General features: G+C 38.9%; 1 protein-coding gene across 2 annotated transcripts in view; it reads right to left on the minus strand.

Annotated features, from left to right (window-relative positions):
- Positions 1-15,368, minus strand: part of GRK3 (G protein-coupled receptor kinase 3) — a 78,220-nt gene that overhangs the window by 20,587 nt on the left and 42,265 nt on the right. For both annotated transcript variants that reach the window (XM_052796222.1, XM_052796223.1), the window contains exons 4-10: positions 14,477-14,578; positions 13,433-13,507; positions 11,834-11,895; positions 10,674-10,725; positions 9,937-10,028; positions 7,065-7,164; positions 759-837 (exon numbers count right to left, since the gene is read on the minus strand). In XM_052796222.1, the coding sequence (XP_052652182.1) occupies positions 759-837; positions 7,065-7,164; positions 9,937-10,028; positions 10,674-10,725; positions 11,834-11,895; positions 13,433-13,507; positions 14,477-14,578 (562 nt within the window). The remainder of the gene's footprint in view (positions 1-758; positions 838-7,064; positions 7,165-9,936; positions 10,029-10,673; positions 10,726-11,833; positions 11,896-13,432; positions 13,508-14,476; positions 14,579-15,368) is intronic.

Here is a 15,368-nt window from a genome sequence, read left to right on the forward strand (position 1 = left end):
ATCAATACATCAAATTGTGAATATTCCTAGAAAGCTGTTTCTGATCAAGCTACAGATTTAAAATAATCAACCAGTTACTTGAGTTTGACCCACAGCTTAGATTTTAACGAGAATCTTCACTTGTAAAACAGCAAAGCCAGTCTCTATTACTCACATGATATGAGCTCTATTTCTCAATTACATTTCTGGCTTTCCAACACAGTATATGCAGATGCGTCCAACATCTTTAGGTGCCTACTGCAGGACCACAGTCAGAGTTCGAGTCTAAGTCCCGCAAGTGCTCAGCATCCTCAGCAAATAAGGGCACTGCAGCACCTTCTCTCTCTTAACTTTGCCAACTTCTCTCTCTCTGTGTTCTCACAAGAGTTATGCTAAGGCTTCTAGGTATAATTTCTTTCCTTTGAGGAATGCTTCCCCCATCAATTTTCTTTGCAGAGCTCTTTATAGTAGCCCTTTTATTTTTATTCTGAAAGCTGTGTCCCTGATCTCCTCATACATTTCTCCACAGGACCATCATTTCCTTAAGCTTCCAGCCTAGTATCTTTGATATCTTTATTTAAATGCATTAATGTTATAAGGTAACAGAGATTTTCCAGTCTGTTCTATACATTCCCTGGTTTAGATCAGTGTACCCCTCCTTCTCGCAGGCCGATGCTTCACACCGCAGTTTATTTTTCCCTCATTCTCCTTATGATCTCAGCAAGTCCTCCTGCCAATATTTCTGTAATATTATCATCATCTGCATGAGCCTTGCTTACCATTCATCAGGTCCAGAATGAAACAGAGTTTGTCAGGGGTGTGGAAGGCATAGGTCATACACACTATAAAAGGACAGTCCTAGAAAGAAAGGAGCAAAGAGTTCATCTCAGGCAATAAGCAAAGTACTACTTAGAGAAGCTAAAAATACATGTGATATTTTTCCTATGATATTGGCCAATATTTGTAATAATTTTCTAAAGCAATTTGTGTACTAATCTACATATTCTGATGTTTCACTTACAGTATAGAGATCTTAGATTTTGCTATCTTGTTTCAATACAAAAAAAAAAAAAGCTATGAGGAGCCAAAGGCTTAAAATATGCAGGTAGCATCACTATCTTCTAAAGACTTGCAACTACAGCAGTTAGAAATATTCTAAAAATATTTACCCAAGTTTGCACTGGACTTGCATGAAAGATACATTAAAGCTAACAAGCTTTAGGCCAGCTCAGAAAACAATAGAGCTGTTCTCATCAAGTGTAAAGGATACGAATGTTCAGCTGTCAGAACACTGACTGAGAATCTGAGCCACATCATGTACAAAATCTCAAAGGAAAGAAGGTTTTATTCTCACCTATACATTAAACGCAACTACACTGGTAACACCCTGGCCACACCACTGAACTCGCCCTGCAGAGCTGCACAGAGGTGACAGCGAGGCGTTCTGCCACCCGCTGCTGCCCTTCAGCTCTCCAGCAGCATTTGCAACAGATGATTAAAAGGAACATAAATACACTAGGAAGGAAGTCACGACTCTGATGTGTATGCAATGCACGGGAAGCAAGAAGAGCAAGGTCTGGATTATGCAAAGTCCAGAAAACAAGTATGATGGGTGCAGGTTTAAGAACGCCACTGCAGAGCAGCCACGCGCAGGGATGGGTTACATTTCCACCTCTTGATGCGCTCTAACCTTCACTCACACACACAGTTTAAGACAAGCAGCCATAAAAAAATACAGCTGGAAGAACACCTCTTTACTGCCAAAGATCTGTTCAGTGTGCTGGTACCTCTATAACGCAGGCGCTTGAAAGATGCCATGGTGGGAAGTCGGCAGACCTCCCTCTCTTCATTAGGCCTATATTGGATGCAAGTGCCTAATTAATAGGGGGTGGCCATTACCTCGTTGACCCCTTCTCCAAAGCCATATGAACCCAGGGCCATTCGGTTAGTCTACAGCGAGAAGGGAAGGCATGGCTGTGCTGCTGAAAGAGACGGGACTGCACCGTAACACCGACAGACGACGGCCTGACCCCAAAGCGCGGAGGCTGACAGGAAGACGAGCTAAGGCGAGCTTAACTGCTGACGAGCCAGGACACCACGCAGGAAGCACGAATGTGACCTAACGTGACTTAAACAATGTGCTAATTATTGCAGTATTGATAGTGAAAGCTCTGGGAATCTCTAACAGGAACTCGTTTCCTTCCCAATTTAGAAGCAGCAAAACACAGTGGCCTTGGGCAGAGCGGGGGTCGCGGCACCCGGCTCGGGGTGCCGCCTCGCTGGCCGTGCCGAGCCGGAAAGGGAGGGAATGGCGACACCATCCTCACCAGCCGGCCGGGACAGTTCAAGTCAGTTCATCCTTCCATAAAACCACATAAGGTTGAAATATAAAGCTTTATATACCCGACTGTAATCCCCATTGATTCCCACACCACGTGGGCTGATCCTGCTGTAACGTTCAAACCTAACTGTATTTTAGTGTTCCCTGTGCAAATACTAATTCCAAATGCAACCCTGCAGAAGGTGGGCACGCGTTTGAAACACCCTCCAGAAACATGCATGAAAAACGCCTAATTGCTAATTGGTCCTAGAAATAAGGAGACTATTTCTAGTCTCCTAGGCAAGGCAGTATGGCATCTAACAAAAGATACTACCTCTTGTTTTAAACTTTGCGTTGCTTGTAACTGCAGACTATTGTAGTTACAGCTTAACTTCAGAGCAAAAGCTTTAGCAGAATTAACTTAATTTTCTGAATCAATTGGATAATTCAGAAGTGTCCCCAAGCAGGCTTTCTAAAACCTTAGAGCTGTCTAATTGCCCAGAAGGATTTAGTGTTAGCATTTAAACACCACACATAGAAAAAGAAAAGAGTGTTTCTATACCAGAACGTAGTATGCTTATATTTTATGGATCTCATTTTTTAAAAGAAAAGAAATCTGCAAATGTAAATGTGATGCATAATCCGGTTTTGTGTAAGCCTTCCTACTTTAATCACTACCTTCTCACTGTTTAACAGAGAGAAGAAATCGTAGTACTGTGATATTTTTCTGACACAAAAACCACTGCAAAAGAGTATTTTTCAGCATAAAAATAAAAAAAAACCCTATAGGTTATTTTTTTAAATGAAACATAAAGCAATAAAGCAGATTTCCCAAGAGAGACAACAACGTGTGAATTAAGAATAGTTTGGAAACAGTTCCTTACATCCAAACAATCCTGGATTAAGTAAAAAAAATTGTAGAAGATAAATTTCTGGTAATAAATCATGGGGAAGGAAAAAAAAATTAGAGTAACTATAAAAAATTGTAGGAATGTAATACTTTAAAGACATTAGCACACTAACAATTGCTTCAGAAGGAAAACTTTGCTTCTAACTTTTTCCTGTAACCCGAGCACCTGGCTTTAGAGCATGGCTGTAGAAATGACAGCAAACAGGTAAAAAACATGTTCATAGTGTAGAGCAGCTGCGTAGCATTTTCAACTAAAGAGTAGCTCTGTCCTGACAGGTCTCACTCAGAAAGATGTGCAAGTCAATGCTTGAAACATCGAGCTATTATCTGCCATTCCAACAGATGTTCCCTTAAGTGACAATCAAGATTGGGGAACAGATGCCATTTTTTGAGCAAAATCGAGACTCCTACAAATCTCATTACACATGAAAACAAAGTACCTGTTCTTCTAAAAAAAAAAACAACTTGATTATTGATCTCAGATGTCCACTTTTGCTGTACCTTATATTTATCATCCCTTGGGGGAATCTTGAATCCAGTATTTAGTCAAATTATCTCAAAAAGAGCGGAGTACAACAGCTTAACTGCCTAGTTTTTTCAGAACAGGAGAACTAGAAGACACAGTAGAATGGAGCCACAGCCGTGCAAGACCCCTGGTCTTGCACCAGTCTGCCAGAATGACCAACTCCTACCCGCCAGGAAAAGATTTATTAAATAAGCACTTCCTTCCACAAACAGCACCTTTTGGCAGATTGTTTTTATACAGTCCATCAGCAGCGATGGTCTCGGTGATTTCAATGTTCCAGTTTTTGAATGTTAGGCAAATATGGCTATTACAGAAAATAAATATTTTTTTTTCTTTTAACGGAAAGTGAAATATTTTCCCTACGATGCTATCTTCTAAGAATTTCAAAATGCATTTCCAGCCTCCAGAACGAATATCTCTGTGGGAGAGGAAGTCAGGACCTGTATCTTGCAGAAGAGGAAACAGAAACCTCAGCAACAGTTTGTCCATGGTACACCAACAGTCAGTGACAAAGCAAATATGCCAATGGAGAAGCTGAGCAATGCAGAGCCCGTGTTTTGTATTATTAGGCCAATCCAGGCAGTTCCCTGTGCTCTGTAGAGGTGACTGTCATAGTTCTGAGCTGTGCTGATTCGAAATGTTACCATGAAAAGCTATTCTCACAACGCGGCCATGATGTACTCAAATTTGGGAGATCCCTATTCAAGAAGTAGTTGTGAATGCCAAAATTTTAGGGGGATTAACAAAAATGATTACACAAACGTATGTGTAATCTGCACAGCTGTTATTATGCATTTTGCAGAGACATCTGGATTCCCAGTTAAATGACTAATTGTACTATGATGAACTTCCCAGTTCCATTTTGTTCCGGGCAGCACATAAATCCTGTCATTGGAGAAGGCACGTGCCATTCAAACCTAAAAGCTTATATTCAGGAATGAAATGAATTACCTTATTCTACCACTTTCAAACCTATTTAATTCTGCATATTCAAAACGCTCCAGCATCTCTTGCAACAGCAGGTGTATCTAACCTGAATGGATAGCATTTTGTACAAAATCTCTCTTTTCAAATTCTCTCTCAAATCTGTGAGAATCTAAAGAAGTTACACTCTAATGAGCTGATAATCCTTAATAAAAAAACCCAAATGGTTTGCCTTGCTTTTCTGTTACTAGCTATGCGCTGTCATGTAAGAAAACTAGCTCCACCATTAGCAGCCTTGTGAACAATTTTCTTTTCGAATCGTTAAGACGTGAAAATTCACATTCAGTACTGGAGCAAGAAATCACAAATTAAAGTTAACAGGACAACTATTACTAAGTTGCCTAGATTTCTTGTCTAGTCTCCACTACAGAACTTCACCCCACTGGCTCTCAAGACTCCTGACACTTCTGCACATGCCACAACTTACCTTTGGTGAAAACAGTTAACTTGATTTAAAAGCCTAATTGATAAATCCCAGTTGTTAATTTCCCAGATAAAAGAACAAAGAAATACTTTCCAGTCCTCTGTCTATCTTTATATTTAAGCCAAATGTGAATGCAATTCTGTGTTAAAAGCAATTCCCTGACTTTTAATTTCAGTGCATGCCTGCCCTTCTCCAGAGAAAGGCTGTGGCAGGGGAGGAGTTTCCAATGAAAGGCACAAGAAGAAATACCTCGTACTTCCTTTGGAGCTTTGCAATGAGAAGAAGTTCAACCTTATGATGACACTTTGATGCGTAGCTTCCCTAGTTTCTGGATTAGGATTTGCCTTACCAGGATATTTCTAACAGCAGAGGGAAATGATCTGATAGGTAGGAAGAAAAGTTCAAAAGCTAATCTTCTAGGGCCAAAATTGCTATCAGCTTTCCTGTTCTGTCAATCTGCACAAGAGAACACCTCATGCCTATGGTGAGGCTGAAAAGTACCAAGTGTTGTCTGATTCACAATGTTTTCACTTGACAATAAAAGGCCACTGTTTAGCAATTATAAGTAAGCCCTAAAAAACACATCTCCATTTTTAAAGCCAAGTTTGCAGAAGACAAGAGCCACCAGAGCAAGGGCAGTTCTCCGGCAGCTGCGCCTACGGGCAATGCAGTGCAAAGTCCCAGACTACCTGCTGGCAGAAGACAGCCCATCTTGAAGCCCTATCAGACTGATGGGTTCCCTGAACAACAGAAGACAGGAAGGATGCTGCATGTGCACTTAAAGGACATAGCGATGCTAAAGGCACCACTAGTGAAATTTTTTTAAAAAGAAATCACCTGGGTAATGCAGAACCAAACCCAGGATTTACCTAAACTCTGCAAGATATAGATCTTGTCTCTGAGAATACAGCACAGTATTTGCTCTCTGCCATTTTGTAAGCCAAAGCAGTAATCCTCCTGCATGGCAGATATGCTGCTATTTGCACACCTGTTGTACAAGCCTAGAACAAAATCACACACAATTCCTTCTCATGCTTTAACTGCGCTGGGAAAAGGGGATGTGTTTACACTGAGCTGCAAACTGAATGTTTAATTCATACACCACAATAGTCATAAGGAAAATTAGCCTTTTTACCAGCATCACCTGTAACCATGGTGATACAAGCCGATTTCAAGTTTTGTTTAATGAGGCCAGTGTACTTGGAAGGCTCTGGCACTTCACAGCCTGCTCTGAAGCTGTCTGAGCGCAACATACTGCGGCCACTGCCAAACTTCTCTTCCGCAGGTAACAAGACACAGTCTGGAGAAAACAATGCCAGTTGGGTTGCTTTTTATGCACGTTAGTGATACTCCTACTTTTAAATAGTCTTGTTTGCTAGATGGCAGACTTACTTGGTACACCTTGATAGGTGCGCAGCCAAAGTACATAAAAAAAAAAATGGAGAAATTGGATAAGCTAGTATCAGAGTCACAGGAAAGGGAGGACAAACAGGTAACTGAAGTTTTTCTCTGAAACAGCACCTTATATTCTACGAAAGTACTACATAACTATAGCAGAAAAGGAATTTTTTTTTACAAGACAGAATAATGTTTTGGAAAAGTTTCAAATATAAGTACCTGAAAAAGGAATATTTAAAAAATCTGAAGCGGGGTGTAGTCGGGGAGAGAATGAATTACCTAAGAAATAGGAACCTCCTCAAGCCTCTTTAGCTGAGATGCTCATTTCTGTAAGCACCCAAACTGAAAAGCCAGCTTGCTTTTCCATTCTTATTTCAGACACATTGCTAGAATCAGGGGGAAGGTTCCAGGGGGGTTTAACTTTTGCATGTCACCAATTGAATTGATGGAATATGTATTATATGTAACAGCTTTTATATTATAGGGGGAAAAAAAAAAAGAATAACAAATCAATGATACTTACTCCTGTACTGACAAGGGACAGCATAATTCTTTCATTTAAGGCTAATGTTTCTCCTTGCTTCATCTTGATTCTCTTCTTATCTAAACATTTCATTGCATACCTGAAAATATTAACCATTCAGAAAAAGCACGAGAAAAAATTTCCTCCTATACTCAAGTATTATTCACTAGCAGTTATGCCATGCATATTTACAGTATCCTGTAAGCAAGCTCTCTGAAGACTTAAGCCTGGTACTAAAAACATCATTACATGACTAAACAAGAAAACCTCCAAAATCTCACAGAATTAAACATTTTCAACAGACGCCTCCTAACAGAGAAATGTGCTTTAACAAATAATTCTGTGTCCAAACAACCACAGTGATATAAGAATTACATATCATATGTCCATTTTTCGATATCTGCAAGCAAGGATTTGCAGTATGAATTAAATAACAGAGACCCTATTATAGTTCCATTTAATTCTAACAGTTTCAACTCTACTAGCAAAGTAATATCTTGAACACAGGCTGTTTTATATATGGGGGTTTTTTAAGTTTTCTTTCTGCTCAAAAAAGGGTCAGATACACACAAGAAAGCTTTTTTTAATCTTCTACCATCTGTATTACATGAATTAATAAAATTTTGCTCAAAAAAAGAATGTTACCCTACCAACCATCAAACAAGAGTAGGACATAATGTAGTCTGGATATTTCTTCAAGACATTAGGTGAGCCTGCTATTAGACAACAGCTGAGAAGGACATGTGTGTTCCTCCACAGAAGATTTCTAGACATGGGCAGCCATGGATTTTTAGGCCACTGGTTTTAAAATACGCTCAGGAAAACACCATGTTACAGCACTGCATCAATGCTAATCAACTGCCTACACTGTGACAGCTCTGTACAGAAACAGGGCCTCATATCACCTTCGCTTTACACTCCCTAAAAAAGCCACGTCATTCCTTGCCATGCATGTGTTGTGAGTGGGGGAAGAGTGAGCATGAACATACTGGAATTTTTAAGTTTCCAAAACAAGGAATATATTCACAGCACGTGCTCTTGCTGAGGAGTCTGTAAATGGTGACTATAAATAACATTTCACATGCTACCCTTTATTTATGCTCTGACATCACTGATCAAAGCGAATGACTGGGGCCATTTAAGGCTGATCGAAATCACGTCTCTCATTCTTATATCGAGTTGCATGCTCAAAAAGCACTGCTATCCCTCCCCCATTGGACTGCTTTCTGCATTGTACTTCTGGCCCCTATTTAGACGTCCTTGAAGGAGGTGATGTGAAAGAAGCCTCAGGTGTATCTTTGTGGGTTAGTGAAACACCGATGGCATTTACCTTGGAGGGGTGGTTTCCCAAGCTCCTTGCAGGCAGTAAGTGCAGCAGAGGCAGCCATCTAGAGTGGACGGGATCTGGATTAAGGATGGGTAAACAGGTTTGGATTAAGAAAGAACTAAACCAAACCTCTACCCAGAAACTGAACCTAATCTAAAGTTTTATTTCGAATTTGAAAAAGGTTGGTTTTCCCACATTTCACTTCCCTTTATTTATAACTGATAAAAACTGTCCTTTGCTTCACTTGCTAGTCTCAAGGTTTATCCACCTCCTGCCAGAGCAAAACTCAGACATGAAAATGACTGGGAATCTGAGAACTACCTCTTCAGGGTGGATGCCTACTTAGTGTGGCTCAAGCTAAATAAAATGTTTATTTTTGTACATGGACAAATTAACAAATTGTACATGGACAAAAATGTACCAAAGCAAGAATAAAGACAGTACTGTTAGTAATAGTATTAATATAAATACTTGAAGTCACTGCAAAAATACCGAGCATGATAGCAACATTAAGATGTATTCCACTTGTTAATAGCTCAGAAGTTTATTATTATCAAGGATGCCAAGCACACACAATTGCCAGTGAAGCCAGCTGTAACCGCAGAGACTTGGCACTTCAAACATGCCATGCTTACTTAGAAGAGAAATGTTTAAGGATGGTCCCTGGACTAAAATTGTTAGGAGAAAAGCAAGATGAAAGGGGCAGGGTGGGGTGTAAATAAATAAATATTGAGAACAATTTGTTAAATCAATGCCCAGATATTCAAAACAGAACATACTGGGAGAATTATGCCTAGAAATTGAAATCTGATGATCAGGAGAAGTGCGTGAACGGTTAAGACCAGAAAAAGGAAAAAACCACAGAGCGTTGACGTTGGAGTTGCCACCGAGAGCCCTGTTAAACAGAAGTTCAACACTGGAACTGTATACTTCCAAATGTAAGCAAGGATCACTGCTTTCGCCAGTGAAACACGTTCATCAGGGCAGAAACGTATGCAGTTACACAGATCTGGAATACCATATTCAGAATCTGCCCAGGCACAACCCTACAGATTGAACAGCACTAAGGTCATATTCCTATGTCATCCTTCAAACCTATGTCAGCACCAGCTACGTGATGTGCTTTGTTGCGAGAACAGCAACCTTCAGCAGACGAGAGGTAACACCTCACACAATCACCACGGTTTCCACAAGAACATTGTTCAGCACTGTCAGGCTCTGATCCAGGAAATCGTTTAAGCACAAACTTAATTTTAAACACATGTGCAGTTTCCATTAATTTTGACAAGACCATTTAAATGAAGGATGTGCTTAAGAGCTCTGCTAGACTGAAGCCCCACTGCATGGCACGTAACAGGATCAAATATCAAACTAAGCTTAAAGATGATCCAGAAATCAGAACCTCTTGGGATAAAATTTAATTACAAAGAACTACACAGTAATGTTATGCTGCTTTCCAGTGATTTTGTAAGAAATGACTGGAAGGATCTCCTTACTGGTTCAGAGTTTACAGTTACCTCTAAAATACAGTGGGTATATACTCACATTTTTCCAGTGTCTGCTTTTCTGCAACCATACACTTCACCAAATCCCCCTCTTCCTATTATTCTATGTACACTAAAATCATTCATGGTCAGCTGTAAATGTAAAAAAAACAAAACAAAACCAGACTTCATTTTCAGCATTAAAAAACTTACTGTAAAAACATCTAAGTAATCTATTAATGTGTTAAGATACTTAACTACTGTAAATTTATATAGCATTTATTGTTTTGGAAAAAGGAGCCCCTTACTGTTTGTATTTCAACGTACTTGCAAGCACTACAGTCTGAAGTACAAACAAGACGAATGAGACTGTTGTTGCCAAAGACTGACAGTCTCATTCATAATGCAGTCGGCAGAGAGGAGGGCTATTTTTACAGACAAAGTTGTAACAGAGCAGTGCAGAAGGACAAGAGCAGAGGCCGAGGTAAGGGGTGCTGGGGACAACGTCAGAACTGTAGTGGGAAAAAAAAGAGACAGACGGTGTCTGGGGCTGTTAAAGAGCAGCAAATCTGGCAGTTCAGTTTCTTTCAGCTATTACAAAAATCAAAAAGCTATTAACTCAAGACGGACAGAAGAGACATCCAGAAAGGAATCACTAGGACTGTATGTCTAAGAAGAGCAGATCAGTAACATTCACCGTACTCTTTAATAAGGCCTTTTCAGAAGCAGCATTCAAAACTGAACGTTTTCTTTCCTGTATCAGCCTTTGACAAGATAAATACACTTGTAAGTACTTACATGAATATTTAGTTCTACGTTTTTCCATTGACAAAATCTAGTAAACTTGTCACTGTAGAAAAAAAGTTTAAAAGTTGTCTGAGACTACTGTGTAAAGTATTATAGGAAATGTCAAGACTGATATTTAAAATAAAGTTTGCGCTAGGGCGTGTTGTGATATTTAGTAAATGACAGCCTTTCTTTCAAACAACTGTAATCTTACCCCTGCCAAGAAAAACAATTACTAGGCAGTGCACACTTAATATTTTACATCCTTATAAGAGAAAGACATCAGATAACATTATCCCTGCAATTGTAAGTGCTCAGTATGTCCTCACATCTCTCTTTCAGTGGTTTTTCATTTTTAAAAACAACTAACTAAGTTTGGAACTAACAAACATTTAAATTACATAAAGAGAAAGATAATTATGAGAGAACAGAGGCAGCCTGGTTTACGCTAATGAACCTCCATATACTCCAAGGAACATTTTAAATTCATTTTATCTTAAAATAGGAAAAACATCAATAATACCACAAGCTGTTGCCCAAAAAAAAAAGTTTCTCATTAAGTGTTTATTTTCAGAGTAAGAAATGATAGTTCTATGGAGGCATTTTTACAACTATTTCAGTGTGACTGCAGAACACCACCATACCATTTTACACAGTATATTTGGCTGTCATTGGATGAGAGCCATACTTCACAGACCCTGCACATAAGAGCAGCTCCACTAAGGTTAAGAGGGCTGCTCAGCTGAACTAGCTATGAATAGATCTATGCCTTGTATTCTTTACTAGGCCTTTTCTGCTTCATTGCAAGGTGTCCAGATACAAACCAGAATGACTGCGTCTTTCAGTCACACACAAGACATGGTTACTCATGAGAACATCCCACAAGAACATAGTTCTGCGTTTTTAAACTTTTAAGATCAAACTGCAATCTGTTACTACTGCTACACAGAGCAACAGAAAAATCCATCATCTTTACAACTCTTCCACTCATACATCCTGACATTAATCATGATATACAACAAAGCTAGTCATTTGCAGAAGCTTGCTGATAATACACTATTAATTAAACGAATCTTACTAAACATTTTCAGCCTTATTTTACAGCAATACTTAAGAGACCTGGCTTCCTGCTACATTAGGTAGAAAGTTCAGATAATATGTCATGTTCATACCTTTCCATAAATTTTTGAAATATTTTCCCTCGGAGACTATCACAAATTTCTTCTATATATGGCTAAAAAGGGTTAAGAAACACAATTAATATTTAAGCATACAATAAACTGATTATGCAATACTACTGATTACATATAACTCACGTTTGCCCTATATAATAACAGCATTTACTGTGTTTTCCTTGAAGAAGGCTCAATGAAACATTTAAGCTTCATTTAGGTTTCGGAATCTGAGCAGGTGCCCTGAAGACAAACATAAAATATTTTCATAAGCTAGAAAACTTTAAATGTTTCCCTTGGGGGGGCTGTACAAAACCTGTGTAAAGCACCTGTCTATGGACAGCAAGTTTGGCAAAACAATCACAGTACAGTTCTTTTTTCAAATACATTTAAACAGAATAAATGGTCACTCCTGTGGAGCCTGTACTTCCCAGAGCTGCTGCCACACTTCATCTTTTTGGTGCTTCTCTCCTCTCTGTCCTTAGTAAGAAAACCGCACCTTCAATTCACCAGTGACTTTTTCTAGAGAAATACTTTCTCTTGATGTGTGATGGCACGCAGCGATCTCAAATCCCAAGCCAATTAGCGGTGAGATATAACTCAAGCAATGTGGTTATCAGTTTGTCAGTTCACCTAATTGCAACATTAAAAACAGTTCACTAAGCAGTAAGAAAAATCAAGCAGGGGCAATCTTCACATTTTTGCAATATATAAAAATACATAAGATTTACATCAAAGAAATTTAAGCTTACAAACACTACCATGATTGATGAGGTTCATTACGTGCAAAACCAGACTGGTTTAATGCACCCAGCTATAAAAGTCAGCATAGAACTGAATTTCTTGTCTTGTATCAACGTATATTAGAGCTGTAACAATACAACAAATATTTCACTTCTCATCTCTTTATTTTCTAAAGTAAATAACAACACAAAAGATGTACCATTGTGCAAAAGAGCCAGGATACCATTTATTTTTATATTCAAATGGAGGATAGGCAAATCCTATACTTTCTTTTAATAATTCAGAATTTCAGAAGGTTTAAAAAAAGCACCACAATTTTAATGGTGCAGAAACTCCTGTTTGGATAGGTAACCTTTAATCGGATTTTGTCTTGTGGAGAGACACAAAAACATGCGAGATGGTACAAACGCTTAATTCCACACCGTCAACAACTAGGAATTAATATATGTTAAAATTAAAGAAAAAGGAAAAATGTTTTCGAAGATTTCACATTACTGAAACATCAAGGCAATTTCCCCACTATGCAATCTGGTTTATCCTGACAGGATGTGTATCTTCCTGATGTACAGTGATTTACTCTAAATCATTTCATGGCTTAAAATTACATAAATTTAAAAACTATTCTGTTCATATACCATGGTATAGTTTGCTTTCATAAATATGCTTTAAAATATTTTAAATAAGAATACCAATTTGTAATTGTTATTTGACTTAGAAGAGCATTCTAGTATCACTATTACAGTGGAGAATATGTACCAGTACCATTTTATTCTGTCTCCTTAAATAATATGTACAAAGTCACTTACTGTCAAATAAGTGAAGAAAACTTGAACATTCAGACTGTCTTAACCTCACCTGAAAAAGGCTGGCTGGTACTTGTTTCTTGGCTAAATGTGTTTGTACATGATCTACAGCTTGTTTTGAGAAAGGCTTTTGGAAAAAAAAAAAAAGATTTCAAACAGTTGGAAATGTAAGAAGTTTCATTTAAGGTCTACAGCACTGTTGTTCATTTAACCATATGAAAAATACACATACCTCAGAATGAATGCAATATGGCTTCCCCTAAAGTGTATTACTGTGAAACATCCAGAATGATACAGTAAAACAATTATTCTGAAGCGGGAAGGCAGGAGAGGGGAAGATGAGGAGGAGAAAGGTGAAGATAAAAGGGCTAGATGATGCTCCTTTAACAAATTCATGAAAAATCCCACATACAGGGACAGCTCCAGAGAAGTAGACATGGACTTCTTACCACTACAGAGCCAATAGCATGCTTAACAAAAAATTGCTTAAACCCTTCATCCAAAGAACCACACCACTAGGGTAAGACACACTGCAAGACACACTTCTTTAAAATAAGAGCAAATTAAACTGTTAAATACAGATCAATAGGCCAAAACTTCACGCCTTTAACTTAACATACTGCAGCTAAAAAGTGTATTGTCTCTAGTACGGTGTGAAAGACTGCTTTACAACCAAACAAATAATAATAATAAAAAAATCCTTGTGTGATCAGTTTTAGAAAAAATCTCATTCTTTACTCTGAGCTTTCAGAGACACCAAAGTTCAACATCCAAATTGTCCCACAGAGCCCCTGGCAGCTCACATTTCTTTGAGTTTTTGGGGGCAGGGTTGTTGCTGGGTTGGGGGGGCTGGTTAATGTAGGTATATGTGTGCATGTATATATGCACACAAACTGCACTCATGCTGAATTCAGCCAAACCCACTCCCATGGACTTCAAATGGAAATCCACAGCACTACAAGTATTTGTAGTAACAATTCCTTCAGCAATAGTCTTAATTGTTCTCTGAATGAAATAGCAGTTATTTTGAATTATCACTGCTGTCAAGCTACTCAAGTTAAGGTAAAGAGCAGCACAGAATTTGGATGATACACACATGTGAACAGGACAGGAGCTCCTTCATTATGTACGTGTCATAAATCTGCCGACTTCGGGTCAGACGCTCATCCTCAGAATCTAGTTTCTCGTATTCTTTTATCTGCAATGCAAGAGAGAAGGATCCATTAGATGAGCACATTTCTAAAGATTTTTCACTCATTTGGTAAAACCAAGACTTTGGCTGAAGTTTTATTTTACTTTTATTATTTTCTTAATTAAGACTTAAAGAAAAAACACCTGCAAGACCACAGTTACAGCTGACCTTAGATTTCCCTCCTGTCTTAGAATTTTTATGCAAGGAAACCGATTTCCTTAAAATTGCTACAAAGCTTTGTTTTCTAAAGTCTGAAAAGGACTGAGCTGAAGCAGCATGTTTTCCAGCTACCATTTGCCAGAGCATGAACCTGTGCAGGGGCAGGCAGAAGCTAACTGCGTGAGAGGACAGGACCATGCAAAGAGAGTGAGATGGGCAAACGTGCACAGCAACGTTTCTGAAGGTTTTCTTCCCCTCTGCTCAGCTCACAGATGGAGAGCACTGACCTCGCTCCTCTAACACTCAAGAGCACTGACCTCTTCTCAGATTATTTCACTCGATGCTCTGGACTACCCACAGCACAGCGACACGTGCCCTTTTCCAAGCTCCCGGGGCTAGCAGAAGAGTTGTAATATTATATAGGCAGCACAAGCATCACCGAGTGCCAGCCCTCGGCTGCCAGCACAGCACCCAAGCCTTCTGCGCCAGGGCAATTACAGCACATTAAGTACAGATGTCCAAGCAAGAATGTAAAGCACATTTCAAAATGTTCACATGGTTCAGCTAAATGTTGAACTTGAATCCTAAAGGTGGCTATAGAGACAGTTTCACAAAATATATCAAATTTCTTCAGGTG

This window comes from Harpia harpyja, chromosome 9, assembly GCF_026419915.1.
Source record: "Harpia harpyja isolate bHarHar1 chromosome 9, bHarHar1 primary haplotype, whole genome shotgun sequence".
NCBI classification, from domain to species: domain Eukaryota; kingdom Metazoa; phylum Chordata; class Aves; order Accipitriformes; family Accipitridae; genus Harpia; species Harpia harpyja.